This window comes from Carassius auratus, unplaced genomic scaffold (genome assembly GCF_003368295.1).
Source record: "Carassius auratus strain Wakin unplaced genomic scaffold, ASM336829v1 scaf_tig00215316, whole genome shotgun sequence".
Classification (NCBI taxonomy): domain Eukaryota; kingdom Metazoa; phylum Chordata; class Actinopteri; order Cypriniformes; family Cyprinidae; genus Carassius; species Carassius auratus.
In genome coordinates this window covers 1,069,942-1,089,370 of record NW_020528035.1, presented here as the reverse complement: position 1 = coordinate 1,089,370, position 19,429 = coordinate 1,069,942, and the positions used below count along the sequence as shown (strand labels likewise).

General features: G+C 38.3%; 2 protein-coding genes across 2 annotated transcripts; one reads left to right on the top strand and one right to left on the bottom strand.

The window, feature by feature from the left end:
* Positions 1-11,568: 11,568 nt before the first annotated feature.
* her7 (hairy and enhancer of split related-7) lies at positions 11,569-13,013 on the bottom strand. The gene is made up of 3 exons (XM_026259968.1): positions 12,694-13,013; positions 12,478-12,573; positions 11,569-12,368 (listed from the first exon to the last, which is right to left on the bottom strand). The coding sequence occupies exons 1-3, from the start codon at positions 12,736-12,738 to the stop codon at positions 11,871-11,873; spliced, it is 639 nt and encodes a 212-aa protein (XP_026115753.1). The 5' UTR covers positions 12,739-13,013; the 3' UTR covers positions 11,569-11,870.
* A 1,905-nt stretch (positions 13,014-14,918) lies between these two features.
* Positions 14,919-18,283, top strand: LOC113094311 (MAP7 domain-containing protein 1-like). The gene is made up of 4 exons (XM_026260033.1): positions 14,919-15,151; positions 15,338-15,406; positions 15,602-15,865; positions 18,188-18,283. Exons 1-4 carry the CDS (start codon positions 15,043-15,045, stop codon positions 18,268-18,270), a joined length of 525 nt encoding a protein of 174 aa, XP_026115818.1. The 5' UTR covers positions 14,919-15,042; the 3' UTR covers positions 18,271-18,283.
* The last annotated feature ends 1,146 nt before the right edge of the window (positions 18,284-19,429 follow it).

Sequence of the window (19,429 nt, the reverse complement as noted above, 5' to 3'; positions counted from 1 at the left end):
ACAATCAACAGGGATGACAACAGGAAGATTGTCAGGAAAAGACGATTCAAGAACTTGGAAGAGCCTCACAAAGAGTGGACTGAAGCCGAATTTAAAGCAATACAACGAAAAAACTCTGTTTGGTTTTTTCATTCTCAGTCTCTACAAATTGTTATTGAATTTGATTTTTTCCACGACAGGAGAAAAAGAACTGGGCCGGATTTCCCGATAACGATTGATCTTAGAGCTTAAGAGCATTTTCTACGATTCATTTTGCGATCGTTTGTTATTGTTTTACGTGCATTTCCCAACAATGCACGAAAAGCAATCGCACGTAGCTGTGCACGTTGCTTTAAAGGTACAGGTTGTAGGACCTGCCATTAGTGGGCGCACTAACAAAACAATAACAATCGTATGGTTTGATGACGCTAAGAAGGAGCGTGGAATGATGAGATTTGTTGTCTTCTACCCAACCGCTGACAGCCAACAATAAGATGATATGAAAAGATTACCACTTGTTAAACAAATATATACACTTGTGTACATTCAAACACAATAATTGGCATACATAGCAAATACGAGTTCAATGATTTGCGCAAATAGAATACATACAAAGTCAATGAAAGACGCAATCAGACTATGGATCAGACGCATCCTCGCGGGGTCTAGAGACGCGATGCCCCGCATTTGGAGTGTATATCCCATAATACTAATCTTGTTGATCGTTATAATATCATACGTTTTCTGTAAAGATACGAATCAAAACAACTCACCTTTCGAGTAAAACACAAGCGAGATCGGCATCTCTTTCTAGTTGAAGTTTGTCGCGGAGCTCTCTCCATCTTGATAATGCAACACCGATATTGATCTTCGCTCTTTCTCTCTTCTTGTCCCAAACTCTTCTTGGGTCATTTGGTTGGCCCGTACGCTTACGTTTACGGGAGCTGTCCTTGTCGACAGAACTAGCAGCAGACGGTAAACAGTAATTATTTTCCATAAATAAGTAACACAATCCACCATAAAACGTGCAAGAAGTAAATAAGGAACTGCATGTGTTTGTGTTTTAGAAAAAGAAAAAAAAAGGAGTTTTTCCACAAGTTCATCAAACAACCGCAGTAAGAATATTTCATCAAGCACGGTGAGTAATGGCTTCTCCTACAATTGTTATTTGCACCTCTTGCCACATGTACAGTTTATCTATCTCTGTCGCTGATGAGGGATTCACATGTGATAAATGCAGGGAAACAGTTAGGCTGACAGAGAAGATTTCAGAATTAGAGACACGCATCCAAACTTTAATTGAGGACAGTAAGAATGTTAGGGCTCTAGATATGGCTTTGGATGCGTCTAGCTCAGGGATTCCTGTACATTGTTCGGTTCCGGAAACAGAGCCCCTGCAGCAGGGCAACTGGGTGACGGTGAGGCAGCGTAGTCGTGGGTCAAAACACCGCTCTTCTGTTCCGATCAAAACATTAAACAGGTTCTCCCCACTCAGTGATGCACCCACTGAGAAACCTGATGAAAGTGCTCTAGTTATTGGTGATTCTATTGTACGGAACGTGAATATAGAGACACCAGCCACCATAGTCAAATGTTTACCGGGAGCCAGAGCGCCTGACAATCTTGGCAAATTTAAAAGTGCTGGCTAATGCTAAACGTAAATACAGTAAGATTGTTATTCATGCCGGCGCTAATGATGTTCGACTTCGCCAGTCGGAGATCACTAAAAATAACTTTAAAGAGGTGTGTGAACTTGCAAGCACGATGTCAGACACTGTAATATGCTCTGGTCCTCTCCCTGCTTACCGTGGTGACGAGATGCATAGCAGATTGTCATCACTCAATGGTTGGATGTCTAAGTGGTGCCCACAGAATAACATAGGTTATATAGACAATTGGACGAGCTTTTGGGGCAGACCTGACCTGTTTAAAAGAGATGGTCTTCATCCCTCCTGGGGTGGCGCCACTCTTCTGTCTAGAAATATGGCAAATAGTCTTAGTGTTTATACTTGACTAACTGGGGCCCAGGTCAGGAAGCAGACAGACTGGCTAAACCGACCGTCTGCTAGCTGCCTCCCGTCACAGAGGTCAATTAATTCTCAGCACATAGAGACTCTTTCACCTAGATATCACACTATAGAGACTGTGTCTGTTCCACGAACTAGAAAATACAAAAAACGTCCAAACCAAGTTAAGGTTAACAATTTAATTGAGGTTCAACAAATAAAAAACAAATGCAATATGGATAAACAAATGATAAAGATTGGCTTATTGAATATCAGATCCATTTCTACGAAAACACTTTTTGTAAATAATATGATAACTGATCATAATATAGATGTGCTCTGCTTGACAGAAACCTGGCTAAAACCTGATGATTACATTATTTTAAATGAGTCCACCCCCCAAGATTATTGTTATAAACACGAGCCGCGTCTAAAAGGCAAAGGGGGAGGAGTTGCTTCAATTTATAATAACGTTTTCAGGATTTCTCAGAGGGCAGGCTTCAAGTATAACTCGTTTGAAGTAATGGTGCTTCATATAACATTATCCAGAGAAACCAATGTTAATGATAAATCCCCTGTTATGTTTGTACTGGCTACTGTATACAGGCCACCAGGGCACCATACAGACTTTATTAAAGAGTTTGGTGATTTTACATCCGAGTTAGTTCTGGCTGCAGATAAAGTCTTAATAGTTGGTGATTTTAATATCCATGTCGATAATGAAAAAGATGTATTGGGATCAGCATTTATAGACATTCTGAACTCTATTGGTGTTAGACAACACGTTTCAGGACCTACTCATTGTCGAAATCATACTCTAGATTTAATACTGTCACATGGAATTGATGTTGATAGTGTTGAAATTATTCAGCCAAGTGATGATATCTCAGATCATTATTTAGTTCTGTGTAAACTTCATATAGCCAAAATTGTAAATTCTACTTCTTGTTACAAGTATCGAAGAACCATCACTTCTACCACAAAAGACTGCTTTTTAAGTTATCTTCCTGATGTATCCGAATTCCTTAGCATATCCAAAACCTCAGAACAACTTGATTATGTAACAGAAACTATGGACTCTCTCTTTTCTAGCACTTTAAATACAGTTGCTCCTTTACGCTTAAGGAAGGTTAAGGAAAACAGTTTGACACCATGGTATAATGAGCATACTCGCACCCTAAAGAGAGCAGCCCGAAAAATGGAGCGCAGCTGGAGGAAAACAAAACTAGAGGTATTTCGTATTGCTTGGCGGGAAAGTAGCATATCCTACAGAAAAGCATTAAAAACTGCTAGATCTGATTACTTTTCTTCTCTTTTAGAAGAAAACAAACATAACCCCAGGTATTTATTCAATACAGTGGCTAAATTAACGAAAAATAAAGCCTCAACAAGTGTTGACATTTCCCAACACCACAGCAGTAATGACTTTATGAACTACTTTACTTCTAAAATCGATACTATTAGAGATAAAATTGCAACCATTCAGCCGTCAGCTACAGTTTCGCATCAGACAGTGCACTATAGACCCCCTGAGGAACAGTTCCACTCATTCTCTACTATAGGAGAGGAAGAATTGTATAAACTTGTTAAATCATCTAAACTTACAACATGTATGTTAGACCCTATACCATCTAAGCTCTTAAAAGAGGTGCTTCCAGAAGTCATAGGTCCTCTTCTGACTATTATTAATTCCTCATTGTCATTAGGATATGTCCCCAAAACCTTCAAACTGGCTGTTATTAAGCCTCTCATAAAAAAGCCACAACTTGACCCCAGAGAACTAGTTAATTATAGACCAATCTCGAATCTCCCTTTTCTGTCCAAGATACTAGAAAAGGTGGTATCCTCACAATTATATTCCTTCTTAGAGAAAAATGGTATATGTGAGGATTTCCAGTCAGGATTTAGACCGTATCATAGTACTGAAACTGCTCTCCTTAGAGTTACAAATGATCTGCTCTTATCATCTGATCGTGGGTGTATCTCTCTATTAGTTTTATTGGATCTTAGTGCTGCTTTTGACACAATTGACCACAACATTCTTTTGCATAGACTTGAACACTTTGTTGGCATCAGTGGAAGTGCATTAGCATGGTTTAAATCGTACTTATATGACCGCCATCAGTTCGTAGCAGTGAATGAAGATGTATCATATCGATCACAAGTGCAGTATGGAGTACCTCAAGGCTCAGTTCTAGGGCCGCTACTCTTCACGCTTTATATGTTACCCTTGGGAGATATCATCAGGAAACATGGTGTTAGCTTTCACTGTTATGCTGATGATACGCAGCTCTATATTTCTTCGCGGCCCGGTGAAACACACCAATTTGAAAAACTAATGGAATGCATAGTCGATATAAAAAATTGGATGACGAGTAATTTCTTACTGCTAAATTCAGAAAAAACAGAGGTGTTAATCATAGGGCCTAAAAACTCTACTTGTAATAACCTAGAACACTGTCTAAGACTTGATGGTTGCTCTGTCAATTCTTCGTCATCAGTTAGGAACCTAGGTGTGCTACTTGATCGCAATCTTTCCTTAGAAAGCCACGTTTCTAGCATTTGTAAAACTGCATTTTTCCATCTCAAAAATATATCTAAATTACGGCCTATGCTCTCAATGTCAAATGCAGAAATGTTAATCCATGCATTTATGACTTCAAGGTTAGACTATTGTAATGCTTTATTGGGTGGTTGTTCTGCACGCTTGGTAAACAAACTACAGCTAGTCCAAAATGCAGCAGCAAGAGTTCTTACTAGAACCAGGAAGTATGACCATATTAGCCCGGTCCTGTCCACACTGCACTGGCTCCCTATCAAACATCGTATAGATTTTAAAATATTGCTTATTACTTATAAAGCCCTGAATGGTTTAGCACCTCAGTATTTGAATGAGCTCCTTTTACATTATACTCCTCTACGTCCGCTACGTTCTCAAAACTCAGGCAATTTGATAATACCTAGAATATCAAAATCAACTGCGGGCGGCAGATCCTTTTCCTATTTGGCGCCTAAACTCTGGAATAACCTACCTAACATTGTTCGGGAGGCAGACACACTCTTGCAGTTTAAATCTAGATTAAAGACCCATCTCTTTAACCTGGCATACACATAACATACTAATATGCTTTTAATATCCAAATCCGTTAAAGGATTTTTAGGCTGCATTAATTAGGTAAACTGGAACCGGAACACTTCACATAACACCGTACTTTCTACATCATTAGAAGAATGGCATCTACGCTAATATTTGTCTGTTTCTCTCTTGTTCCGAGGTCACCGTGGCCACCAGATCCAGTCTGTGTCCAGATCAGAGGGTCACTGCAGTCGCCCGGATCCAGTACGTATCCAGACCAGATGGTGGATCAGCACCTAGAAAGGACCTCTACTGCCCTGAAAGACAGCGGAGACCAGGACAACTAGAGCCCCAGATACAGATCCCCTGTAAAGACCTTGTCTCAGAGGAGCACCAGGACAAGACCACAGGAAACAGATGATTCTTCTGCACAATCTGACTTTGCTGCAGCCTGGAATTGAACTACTGGTTCCGTCTGGTCAGAGGAGAACTGGCCCCCCAACTGAGCCTGGTTTCTCCCAAGGTTTTTTTCTCCATTCTGTCACCGATGGAGTTTCGGTTCCTTGCCGCTGTCGCCTCTGGCTTGCTTAGTTGGGGTCACTTCATCTACAGCGATATCATTGACTTGATTGCAAATTAAAACAGACACTATTTCAACTGAACAGAGATGACATAACTGAATTCAATGATGAACTGCCTTTAACTATCATTTTGCATTATTGAGACACTGTTTTCCAAATGAATGTTGTTCAGTGCTTTGGCGCAATGTATTTTGTTTAAAGCACTATATAAATAAAGGTGATTGATTGATTGATTGAAGCAAGCTAGTGGTTTGCTGGACGCTAGACACTAACTTACTTCCGCATTTATCCACGACACTTTTGTTATGTGGTTTCTACGTCAGTAAAGGAGTTAACAAAGGGTAACTAACGTCATTAACAGGTGACTGCACTGCCCCGAATCACTGTTTAGAATGGGAATTTTCTTATGATTTACAAGTAGTGGAAAACATTAGAGAAATTGTTAGTAATCAGCTGGACTAAATGTATAACACTAGCCTAGTGGTTTTTGGATATTTTATTGCAAATATCTTACAAATTGTACCTTTAATCACATGACAGACCCATACGCTAAACCAATGCAGTCTGAGCCGGAAAGAGAATTGATTTGTTCATCTTTCGGGTCTTCAGGTTGTTCGTTCTTTTGTCCCATGACATGACATCATTGGCTAGAGTAATTAGTTAATTTACAACCTTCCTTTCAAATGGGTGCATAGTACTTATTATTATTTTTTTATTATAATAATTATTTACTCTTAAAGTTACGTGATGCATTTCTGGTTTCAAAAAGTTGCTTTTAATTTTTGTCATGATGGTATTTTTCCATAACACTGAATTTGGTAATAAAGAGTTGTTTATGCTTTAAATTTTGTCCATATGATGGCTAAATCACTTTGTGTGTTTTTTTTTTCAATGGAGTCTTATCTTCAAAAATTACCTTGTTGTATGATTTACAGTACAGACCAAAAGTTTGGACACACCTTCTCATTCAAAGAGTTTTCTTTATTTTCATGTCTATGAAAGTTGTAGAGTCACACCGAAGGCATCAAAACTATGAATTAACACTGGAATTACATATGCAATTCTATACATAACAAAAAAGTGTGAAAAAAATGAAAATATTTCATATTCTAGGTTCTTCAAAGTAGCCTCCTTTTGCTTTGATTACTGCTTTGCACACTCTTGGTATTCTCTTGATGAGCTTCAAGAGGTAGTCACCTGAAATGGTCTTCCAACAGTCTTGAAGGAGTTCCCCGAGAGATGCTTAGCACTGTTTGGCCCTTTTGCCTTCTGTCTGCGGTCCAGCTCACCCCTAAACCATCTCGATTGGGTTCAGGTCAAGGTGTGTCCAAACTTTTGGTCTGTACTGTATGTATTTTGAGTACATAGAACTGTACTGTTACTTGTTTAGGATTCAAAATGTTATTTGCTTTTAATTTATATCATTATGTCCTTTTTGAGCAATCATCTTATACATATATAAGACCAATATGTCAAGTCTGCCTAGGAAAAGCAATTATTATACCAGCAAACTCAAAATTGGATTAAAAATGAACAAAACATTTTTGTCTCTGAAAAAGTCTGTTATAGTTATGCATTCTTTTGTAACATCTCGATAGGATTACTGGCACTCATTGTATTGGTGCTCCTCAGTCATGTTTTTCTCATCTGGAGTTGGCTGAGAATGCAGCGGCTCGGCTTCTTTATGGGAAGTGCAAATATGAGTCTATCAAGCCTATATTTATTTCATTACATTGGCTGCCAGCAATTTTGGAATAATAGCCAGCAATTTTGGAATATTATTTTTGGTTGAAATGGACATAGAGTACAGATGAATATTTAAGTCCTTAAATTCATGTTGACGTAAATGCATGTACACTCAGAATTTCACACTCTGTGTTTGTGGGCAGAAGTCTCCAGTCTTGTTTTAGCTCTATGGTGTTTTCAGGGGGAGGTAAGTGTGGTTAAAATGATAAGAGTACATTACAGCGTTCCCATCACTACTGTAAAACCACATGAGCTACAGAGTCCACATGATATACTTATCTTCTCAGAAACATTCACATGCTGCTGCATGTTATATTATTAATGCTGTCATCCATTTGCCTGGACTTTTGCTTTATTTGTCATGTAGTTTTTATTTGTGAACAATGAGAACAACCCCCCCCCCCCACGTTTTGTGAAGTTATGTATTGACAGTTTGAGAAAGCTGTGCTGGAAATTTGTAAGTGGTCTTAAATTTTGAAAGGACTGATGTATTCAATCTTTTAGATTCTATAAATTTAGATTCTTTAAATTCTGATCACAGTTTTATCACAGTTTCCACAAAAATACTTTGATAGTAAGAAATGAATGAAGGATCATGTGACAATGAAGACCAGAGTAATGGCTTCTAGAAATGCAGCAGGAATAAATGATCAAAAAATTAATTGAAATAGAGTTTTCATTGTAATAATATTTCATAATACTACAATTTAACTGTAATTTTGTGAAATAAATTCATCCTTAACGTGAACCATGAAAAAAAATTACAATAAAATGTTTTCCCATAACACATAATTTACTCATACACATAATTATTACAACATTTCTTTCTTTTAATGACAGCTTGCTCACTGTTAAGATGTGAGCAATAGTTTATAGTTTATAATGTAAAACAAACAGAACATAATAAAGATTATAATAGTAAAATAATTTACAAGCTGAAGAAAGCATCTCTCTGACATGAAAAAGCACAAGCACTTAGTACATCGCAGTGCACTTTGTTCTATTGTCATTGTTCAAATGTTTATTACTACAGGTATATTAAGTATACAGTCCGTAATGAAATTATGACACTGCTGGTGCTTGCAAAATTACCAACCAAATACAAAATTGACCATATTTGGTGCTGAATGGGTGTTCATTTAAGATCCTCTGTGTAACACTAGCGTACTGCTATGCAGCACATCATCAGTCACAAAGTGAACAAAAGCATTCAGACAAAGTTCACATGCTTCTCACTGATGTCATTGTTAAAGAGAGAGTGAAAAGGCAGCTGTGCAGGCGTTTACCTGAAATTCATGTGCGTGTGTGTGTGACCACCTGTAGCCTCATGGGTGGTCCTGCTTTCTGATCAGAGGCCTTCTGTGTCAAACAGCTACACGACGACTCAACTGATCCCATAGGTTTTCTTTGGGATTCAGGTCTGGAGAATGTGCAGGCCTCTCAATTTGAAGTACCCCAGCCTCCAGCAGCCATTCCCTGATGATGCAACCTTTATGAGCTGGGGCATTGTTGTCTATGAAGATGAAATCAGGCCTGTAGAGGCACAATGATTGGATTAATAATGTTATTCAGTTAGTTTTGACTTGTCACAAGGGCAGTTCTGTATTGACTAGACAGACCTGCCCAGACTGTAACAACAGACAACAGTGGCTGATGCATAGAATTCTCTTTGACATCTCTAAAGAGCAGTCTGAATTTTCACCTGAAAGTCAAATATCCCTAACTTTGTGTGAGTAGTCTATCAAATAACTTTCACATTATTTAGATTATTCTGATACAGATGTCACACAGTTACAACAGGAAACTAAAACTTTCTACAATGAAATGTGAAAAGTGCCATGTAGCTCTTGCCAGTTCATATCTCATCATGACTTGGTATTGAAACTATTAGGTATTAAATATGAATGTCCCATATCCCCCTTTCTATTATTTGGCTGCAAGATTATTGTATTCTTAAGTCGTGTATTGCTCTGGTATTGATGATGGTGGGAACACGTTACTCAGTTAACTATAACACATGCATTGTTTTGAGGTATCAATCATTCAAAATGTGCATCCCAGATTACACAGTGCTAAAATGATTTTAAACTTTTGGCTATACCCTAGATGAAATTTCTCACTCTGTTTATCCTGCAACATATCTACATATCTGTATGTTGAATTTAGCACATGTAGATATGCTTTAAATTCATGTGGAAAATGTATCGAATAGGCTACAAAAATATTTCCTAAATGCAGAGAGAGGTTTAAATGTGTGTGCAAAAGCAGTATGATTTTGGATTCCTAATATGGTTTTTAAGGAGTATGTATATGGAAATGTAAACAATCCACCTCATATTATTTGGAACAACTGACATATTTTGGTCATAAATAAAGGGACTTGCTATAACAGTGCTACTAAAGAAGAGTACATCCAAATACAAAATATTATTCCTTTTAATTTGTTGTTATTGATTTATTTCATTTTTTTTCTAAGACCTCTCTGTTTTACTTTTGTGTACATGCTAACCATTTCTGTTGTTATTTATCAGCTTCTTTTTTTATGTAATTGTATCAGTTTGTATATATTTCAGTCACTGGAGTTAGTTTAAACATTATCTTTATAGTTTATACTCATATTGATAAAGCAAGTCATACATTTAACCCCAATCCTAAACTGTTTACATTAGGATTACACCTTTTGTTACCTTCTTCTAGAATAAAACACAATATTATTAATCTCTAATATTAATCTCTAATAATATTATATGTATTTATAGGTATTTATTTGTTAACAAAAGAAAGAAAAAGATAATAACTAACCAGTTAATGGTTTGCAATGCCAGTAGATACACAAAGATGATTTCTATGAAGATGCTTACATTTCTGAAGGTGCCTGTTTTACATTTGGCCTAAATTTATTCACTAAGTAGACTCTTTTATTCCAAACGATTTACAAATAAGGATTACAGCGATTCATAATAAATTTTGAGATTAAGAAATCCTTGCGAATTAGCAAAAACAACATTGAGCAGGCAACATATTTAAATTCTTCGACATCAATATAATTTTTTTTAGCTTTAGTATATTTACACAATTCTTAGTCTAAACAATAATCAAACTTGTGGACAGTGTGAAACATTATAACAACCAACAACACTAGGACTCACCATTCCACTTCCACTTTTTATTTATTTATTTATTTTTAATTGTTTCTATTTTTTGTGAATTATTAACAACCTGAAAGTGTGGGAAAGACATCTGACCTTCATTCCCTGGCGCATTACAGTTTATTGCGTAAAGAAATTCACGCTTCTCTGATTCAAAGGGATGGAAATGCGCGTGCCAGTCGTTGAGGCATGTGTTCTTGACACTTGCAAAAAGAATTGCGGGAAACGATGTGTTAAACCAGGTAACAGTTTAACCTTTTGTCTTCATTAGCATATCTCTGATGTCTAGCAGTCTTTCCCAAGAGTTCAAAAAACAGCGAAGGAGAATCGATTTTGAAGTTGCACAGTGTCCAAACAGTAGATATTTAATCCTAGACTTCCCTTTGCATGCGCTCACAAGAAGTGTTCTCACTAAATAATTTTTTTTATTGATTATATATCAAATGGACACACTGGGATCTGAGACATAATGTAGCAAACAGAGTCAAAAGTTAACCACAGCCGTTGGTCACTCACTCTTCATAGGCATGTCACTATCTTTGTTTAGGAGGATGTCTCCAAGGTGCCAAGGCACGTGGCGCCTTTTCGCACTTTTTATTTATTAGCATGAGCAGACATATGAGCAGAGGAAGCCGGAGGTGTCAGAACAGAAGTCGTGTGGAAGTGTGCCGGCGATTTGGCGCCTCAAAAACTAACACTTGCGCCTCACATTTGGTCGCGCGCATTTCAAAGGGTTTGATGATCAAAGTAGACTGTGAATGTTCGGCGCGTGCTGAAAGCGATGTTAAATGTTTGATCTTAAATCTTAATGAAATCATAGATTAAGATATATAAGTATATATATACATACATATATATATATATATATATATATATATAGAGAGAGAGAGAGAGAGAGAGAGATTTAAAAGTAGGCATAATAATAAACAAATACACAAGAATATTTCATTTTTAAATTTTAATGATGGAATGTATGTTTCAATCCCCCAAATATACAACTATAAAAAGGGAATGTCATGAATAAATAAATGTGCAAAATAGAAGAATACATACATCGGCTATGTATTACAAATGATCATACACCCAGTACATATCATGCAAAAAAAGAAAAAAAAAAAGACCAAAAAAAATCTGTGTAAAAAATATATTGCATAATTTATCATACACTATTTACACATTTTACAATTCCAATGTGATGTCAAATGATAAAATCATTAAACAACATTTTTGGAAATAAACATGTCTCTCTGCGGCCTATAATTTAAAAGAGATGAACCATGTTTAATGATTACACAAGCCCAGTATATTGAGTCCATTTCTCTGTAAATGTGTCTCAAGGCCAAGGCCTCCAGACTGCCTGGCTGACTGGTGTCTGGTGTTGAGAGGATGGTGGAGCTGTGTGCAGTGTGTTGGAGTCTGTGCTTCTGAATGGAATCCTGTTCAGATGTGGCAAAACATTTCTGCAAGCTGTTGGAAGTCCTTGTTTGCAGACAGAGTTCTGCTGCAGATGATGCTGTGCATTTGAATCTGGAACCTGCTTTCTGGATGAGTTCTGGATTCTGACAGGCACTCGGATGGTGGATGACACACATGGCTGGCTCAGACGCTGACACAGTATAGCAGTTACTGAACCACCCTGTCCACGGGCCTTACCTTCATCTGACAGGAAGCGGGCCGCGTTCTGAAGACACGATGAAAAGCCGTCCATAAACTGACACTTTTCTCCTCCTTTTACATCTATTGCTTTCTTGGCCTGAGCGACAGAGTTTTGCAAAAACAGGACGGTGTATTCCAGGATCTCTGCTTTCTCTATTCTCCTTTGAGTGGGACTCTGCAAAAATATGAGAGGAGGATTTAGAAAATCAATCTTAGCTGGGAACATAGATCTATAACTAAAAGATGACATTATGCTGAGAAATTAAAAAGTATGTTATTATTACATTATGCTCAGGGCCTTGCAGAAGCAGTGTTCTCAGGCTCTCCAGACTCCGATTCATCCTTTCTCTTCTTTGTCTTTCTACCTGAGGTTTTAACAGCTGCAGGAAACAAAAAAGACCAATGTCAGTGGACAGGTCAGGTTATATTAAAATACACATGCCAGTCTGCTGAGTGTGACCTCTGTTTGTTAGAATGCACAGAAAAAGATATATATTTACCTTTCTGTCCATTTTAATGGTCTGAGTATCTCTGAGGATTTTCATTCCACGTTTACTCCAAACAGTAGTAGAGATGATACAATCCTTTAAAGGTCCAAGTTGTCTTCTATAAAGTATGCTGGAAAAGAACTATCTTCAACGCGCACTGACAAGTGTGAGATGCCATGCTGAAGCTGAGCGCACGTATTTATAAGCCTTCGGCGCGTGGTTGACAAGCCACGCCCACTCTCTGTCACAGACCAATCATAGAGGGGCAGTGCTTTAATGCACTATTTGTTCACAGCTAAAAACCTAAGAACTAAACAGTAAAAATATATAGGGTATAATATTGAAAGTCATTATAATATTAAAGCTCATATATTTGTGTACATTTAATATTAGAGACGGACAGAAGTTTAAAACATTAGATCGAGGTCATTAAAACGTGTTCGCATTAGGGCTATCTAGTGTGTTGGCCTTACATATTTATTTGAAATAGGCCTACTTATTTTTTTTCCAATTACGTTTGTGCAGTTGACTGTAGTTAGCTAACATTTAATCTGCACTGAGACATTAAGGGCAGCCTTAGATCAAAAGGTCTGATGGAGCACGCTCACTGACACCTAGACTTCCGTAGGCACGTGTGTGCATGAGAAAATAAGTGTCATGCTGACAGTAGACGTGAATATCAATAGCTCACGCGCCGCTGGACAGACATGAGCTACTTTCTTTTACTTTTCAAATTCTTATTTCCACTGTTGCATTATATGTGCGTCTAGCTGTGCATCAGCTTGGTTCGAAATTTAGGCTATTTAGCATACTTTATATTTCACATTCCTAATAAGCCGACATGTGCCAAATATGTAAAGCAGCTTGAAACAGTAACTCAACAACAAATAAAGCTTATGTCACAGTGGTTTTATTGTTTATGTTTAAATGACCCTTGATAGGATTATTGGTAATGTTAAAGATTCAAACGCGCCTTATTTAAAAGGATTTTAAAATCGAGAAAAGAACAGGGCAAGTGTTTGCACTCTATGCGTAATAAAAGGAACAATTGTATTTTCATAGTGTCAGTCTTGTGACTGCACTTTTATAAATAATATGTGTGTTTTGCTCAAGGACTCAAAGTTATAGCATATGGGTGTGAATCATTAGGGGGTCGCAAGGAAACGTGTGCTCACACCTCTTTATAATTCAGGTGGGCGCGTGCCGCGTGGCAACTTCACACCTGTGAACAACGCAAGAGTGAGTGAATTTGAAACGTGTGCATTTTTAAGAGCGCGCATGTGAAATGCAAGCAACCCTGGTTTCTTGATTATTCATGGCACTGAAATCACTAGCCTATGTGAATCTTGTTAATTAATTTTCTGAAGATACATCTCTTCTTCTTTATCGCCAAAAAATTCGCTCAACGCCCTCCAAACTGCAAGGATTGATTTAACAAGATAGAACGTGTCTAGCCTGATGGTTCCCGTAGAAATTTACGGCCGTTTGTTCACTGGACAGCCCAGTTGGCTATTAGGTTCTTGGACATGACCAGCAAGAGAGAAAAAAATGGTCACCACTTGCTCAGTCCAATCAGCTGCCATCTTTGCTGTCCTCTGTATGTCCTTTGGTAATGTCATTGCATGACTCAAGACCACTGATAATCACTCATGATTATTTTACTGATATTACTTTTGGGGATATGCGTTTCAAAGAAAGGAAAAGTTAAAAGATAAAACAAAGACATTTACCTGTGATCATATGAACTTCATCTCCAAAAGGCTAAGTTATAGCAGTAAGTTAATGAACTGATGCAGAGACGCAAGTTATATGTCAAAACACTCAACCTTGAGACTATGTGAACGCTGTCTGCTTTTCTCATGCACTTACATGCCTACTAAAGAGTCAGGGCCGTGCACAGGGGGGTGGCCCGGTGGCCAGAGCCACTGCCCCTCTGCCCTCATCGACTGAGGTGCCCCTTTTCCCCACCGCTCCGCTCAAAGCCTTCCGTTGATTCCGCGAATCCGCTCCAGGTTTTCCCGCTCGCTCCGCACTCCGCAGCATCACTCACAGTATGTGTCTGCGGCGCTTGTGAACACGACAGTTCACGAAAGCTGTCGCATTAACAGGTAGGCTGCAAGACAGCGGTTGAATCTGCGAAATTAGTCTTTTTTTTTTTCTTTTTTTTTGTATTTATGTCGGTAATGTTTTGTGCTCTTGGTCTTCTACAACTCGTACAACATATCCACGTTCTAAGAAGCTGCTTGTCTAATCAAATTATAATTGTACTCTCGATCAGATCAGATCTAATACAAATAACTACATTCTCTGTTGTTGGCACACTTTGTAGACAAGACAACCATAAAAAACAACAAAAAAACAATGCCTTCACAAAAAAGAAGACAGAGACAGAGAGAGAAAGAGAGAAGGGAGGCTGCTAAAGGCAGTTCAACATTGCAAACATGGATTCAAAGCTCCAGCAAGCCAGCAGGTAAATCATCATATAGAACAGTTAGCAGACAGTTTGTCTGTTTAATTATTGTAAGTATATCTCCCATTATAATCACTTGTCTTAGTTGAGACTAACACATCATAGGCTCTAAATGAGTTGTATATATAGATTTAGGCTGTATGCTAATATGAAATTAAATGTCTATTACTTATTACTCCATTGAAGATGAGGCAGAGGCAGGCTCAGAGAGTGAGGGAGAGCCCATTCAGCATCAGCCAAATCAGACACTTACAGGTAAGTGTTGTTAAACTGGCTGACAATAAAGGATTCTGAATATGCTAGAGTTTTATAACAAGAAAGATAGACATTAAATTATTTGAATGGAAGAGTAATTATATTACAAGAACATACATTTAATTAGCACTAAAGCCTAACAATTGTATTTAAAATATGATTGTAACAGGTTTGTTATTCATTCTCTATATTAAGATGAAAATGCCTCAGAATCAATTCAACGGAGTAAAAGTGAAGGTCTTGGAACTGAGCCAGAGACAGAAAAAGTTCAGAATGAGAAAGAAAGGCAATACAATGAGACAGAGAGGGAGGAGACAGATGCAGAACAGGAAGAAATGGAGAGTGAGGCAGCCACAGCCATGTATACAAGGGAGAAAAAGCCAGAAGACTTTGAGTTTTTGCTTCAGTTACAAAATCCATCAGATCCTGCTCATGTAAAGAAATACAATGTAACATACAATGTGGCCTTCACAAAATTTTCAAATTCAGTAGGACCCTGTCGTCCAATTTTGCTATTCCCAAAAAATGATCAAGGACGTTCGTTTCAGGGACAGTGGTATGAAGAACACCCCTGGTTAGAGTATTCTCCTGAGAATGATGCTATGTACTGTTTCAGCTGTAGGCTTTTCATGAATGATGAAAAATATAAGAGCAGGACAGGTTGGAAGTCAGTGGGGTTAAGTTTATGGAAGCAAGCCAAAGGAAAAATTAAGGAGCATAGCAGGACAGAGTCACACATGCTAGGCATGATTCGGTGGAATGCATTTAAAAGAAAAGCATTGGATACAGCATTGGAAAAGGCCGACTTTGAGATGCAAGCAGCCAAAGAAATAGAAAAGCAAAAAAACAGGGAGATTATCTACCGACTGATTGATATTATATTGTACTTAGCGAAACAAGGCATGCCATTCAGAGGTGACAATGAAAGCCTCTCAAGTTCAAACAAAGGAAATTTCTTAGAGCTTGTAGAGTTGGTTGGCCAATATGACAGTGTCCTTAAGCTTCATCTTGACAACATCAAAGAAAAACAAGCATCATGTAAAAAACCTCAGGTGTCTCTCCTCTCAAACCGAATACAAAATGACCTAATTAGAGCAATGGCTATTTATGTGAAACAGGAAATACTGAAAGAAGTAAGGGAAGCGTCAATATTTTCAATTTTACTTGATGAGACTACTGATGTATCACACATCGAACAGGTGTGCTTTGTGGTACGTTATGTACATGACATGACCATAAAGGAGCGCTTCATTCAGCTCTGTGATGTTCAGTCAACAACAGGAGAACAGCTTGAAAACCTAGTAATGAACTTGCTAAAGGAGAACCAGCTGAAAGTTGAGGACATCCATGGTCAGGGTTATGATGGAGCAGCCAACATGAGTGGGCCTTACAAAGGACTACAGTCCAGAATACAAAAGCAAAATGAAAAGGCATTATATGTTCATTGCCATGCTCATTGTTTGAATCTTGTATTAGTGGAGAGTGCAAAGTCAAGCATTCACTTTGTCAGTTTTTTTACAGTAGTTGAAAAACTTTACACCTTCATTGCCAACTCCACAAAACGACATGCAGCTTTTGTTCAAACACAGCAAGCCATGAATCCTGGCCAGCGTCCCCTTGAGCTACAGAAGCTCTCAGACACCCGATGGACCTGCAGGGAAACAGCCCTCAGGACTCTCAGAAAATGCCTCCCTGCAGTTGTGCAATTCCTGGAAGATCTGACCAAGTCTGAGCCACCTGATCTGGCAGCAGGGGATGCACACATGCTGTTGCACAGCATTAACTTTGAATTTATTCTTTGCTTGGAGATAACAACTCCAATATTCATGGAAACAGCAGTTGCTTCAAATGCTCTTCAGCGGCAAGACTTGGACTTGGCAGCAGCATACACTGTTGTAAATGGTGTCATAAGCAGAATGAACACACTGAGGACTGAAGAGCAATTCAAAGAAATATTTCACTATGCTACCATTCAAGCAGAGACAAGAGGGATCAGTGTGCCTGAAGAGATTCCAGGACAAGCAAGGCGGCGGAAAGTACCAACAAAGTTTAAGTACTGCTCCACATCAGCAACAGAGGACCACCAGCCACAGACTTTAGAGGAGTACTACAGAGGAAGGATGTACTTCACTTTTTTGGATTCCCTGATTCAGGAACTCCACAGGCGATTTCAAGGGAAGGGGAACACTGACAAAATTGTGATGTCACTGCATTGTTTGATTGAGCCATCAAAGTGGAAAGACACTGCAGATGCTGAAGCACTTAAAGCTGCCCATACTCTCTGTGAGTTTTACGGATTTCAAGAGGAGGAGGAACAGCTGCGAACTGAGCTTAGAGTTTTCCACTCTTCATTCACATGCTCACAAATGAGTGCCCGTGCAATTTTGGAAACATTTAAGGATTTTGATGCTCATGTTGTGTTTCCAACACTTTTTAAGCTGCTGAAAATCTTTGGAACACTACCTGTCTCAACAGCCACTGTTGAACGCTCATTCTCGAAGTTGAAGCTGGTGAAAACGAAACTTCGTAATGCGTGTGGACAAGAACGACTCTCTGATCTTCTGCTTCTGGCCATTGAAAAAGACATCCCAATCATAAAAGATGAGGTTATTAAGATCTTTCAGGACATGGTACCAAATAGAAAGGTTTTGCTGTAAAAGGAAAAGGTAAATACCAAAATGTAAAACGGACGGTAAATAGTTTATTATCACCAATGTGTAATTATGAATCATAAAAAATTTAGTTATTAAGATCTTTCAGGACATAGTACCAAATAAAAATGTGTTGCTGTAAATGGAACAAGTAAATATAAAAAAGTATCAGTAATGTGTAATTGTGATGTTCTATCAAAACTTCTACAATAAAGTCTGAAATGTATTTGAGCGTGTACTGTCTTCTTTTTTAATTGTACATTTTGTAATAACTGGATAATTTGTGTTAACAAGCAATCACCCCCTTAGTGCCCCTTTTTTTGGTTTAGGCCACTGCCCCTCAAAATGTCTGTGCACGGCCCTGTAAAGAGTAGCGTGGGAACCTTCTCTTTGTCTGCTGATAATGTACAAATTCTAACAGGTAATAAAAAAGGAGGTGTCTCTCCGTGTTACTAGGTGAGATGTAAGCTGTTCGTGTTACTAAGAGAGCGTGGCTAGAAGCTTGTTCCCATCGTAGCACTTTTGAAATGATTGCCTATTGGTTATGGGCGAATTTTAAATATTTACACAATTGCACGACCTTTGGATGCCCTTTGTGCGACATCCCTGTAATAAAAGCCTAACCGAATTAAAGTTACTCTCAGATCGGGGAAACCTCACTATATGCACGTTGTGACATTTTCTATCATTGTAACATTGTCAAATAATTTTCTTGGGGTTCTTCATTGCAAACAAGACAGCAAGAGTGTCCACTATTAGTAGTCTAACGCAAGCCAGCCGACCCATAGACTACCGATACACCATAGTATCCTCGTCTCGTCTGCTCTTTTCTCATGTGCGAGCAAACACATCGACCCTCGCACTATAATGGCCCTGCACGTGCCATTTGCTTTAATCTTCAACTTGTGTATGCAAAGGTTTAATGAGAGTCGCTGAGTACAATCTGAAGAAAACCATGGAGAAAAAACTTTTTAACAGTCTTATAGGAAAGAATATCACCGTGAAACTTACACAATATCACACTAAATTCATGACCTGGTGGACGGCAATTTGTAAATGGCTGATCGCAAACACCTCCGACGTGATGAAAATGACGACTATATGTGAACACAGTCTGCTCTAGAGTTCTCGTGGAGTGAAGCGTGGGAACTGGGAATCATCTCTGTGCTCAGAGAAAATGTACAAATTCTGACAGGTAATAAAAAGAGTCGAGGTGCCTGCAGTCCGTGTTACTGAGAGCGTGGTTAATAGCTGGTTCCCATCATAACACTCTGACAAATAGGCCTGCCTCTTGTTTGTCAAGTTTTAAATATTTACACACGCGCCCAAAAAATAATCCAGTTCTGTTAAAAATAAACTTTCCAAAAAGGGT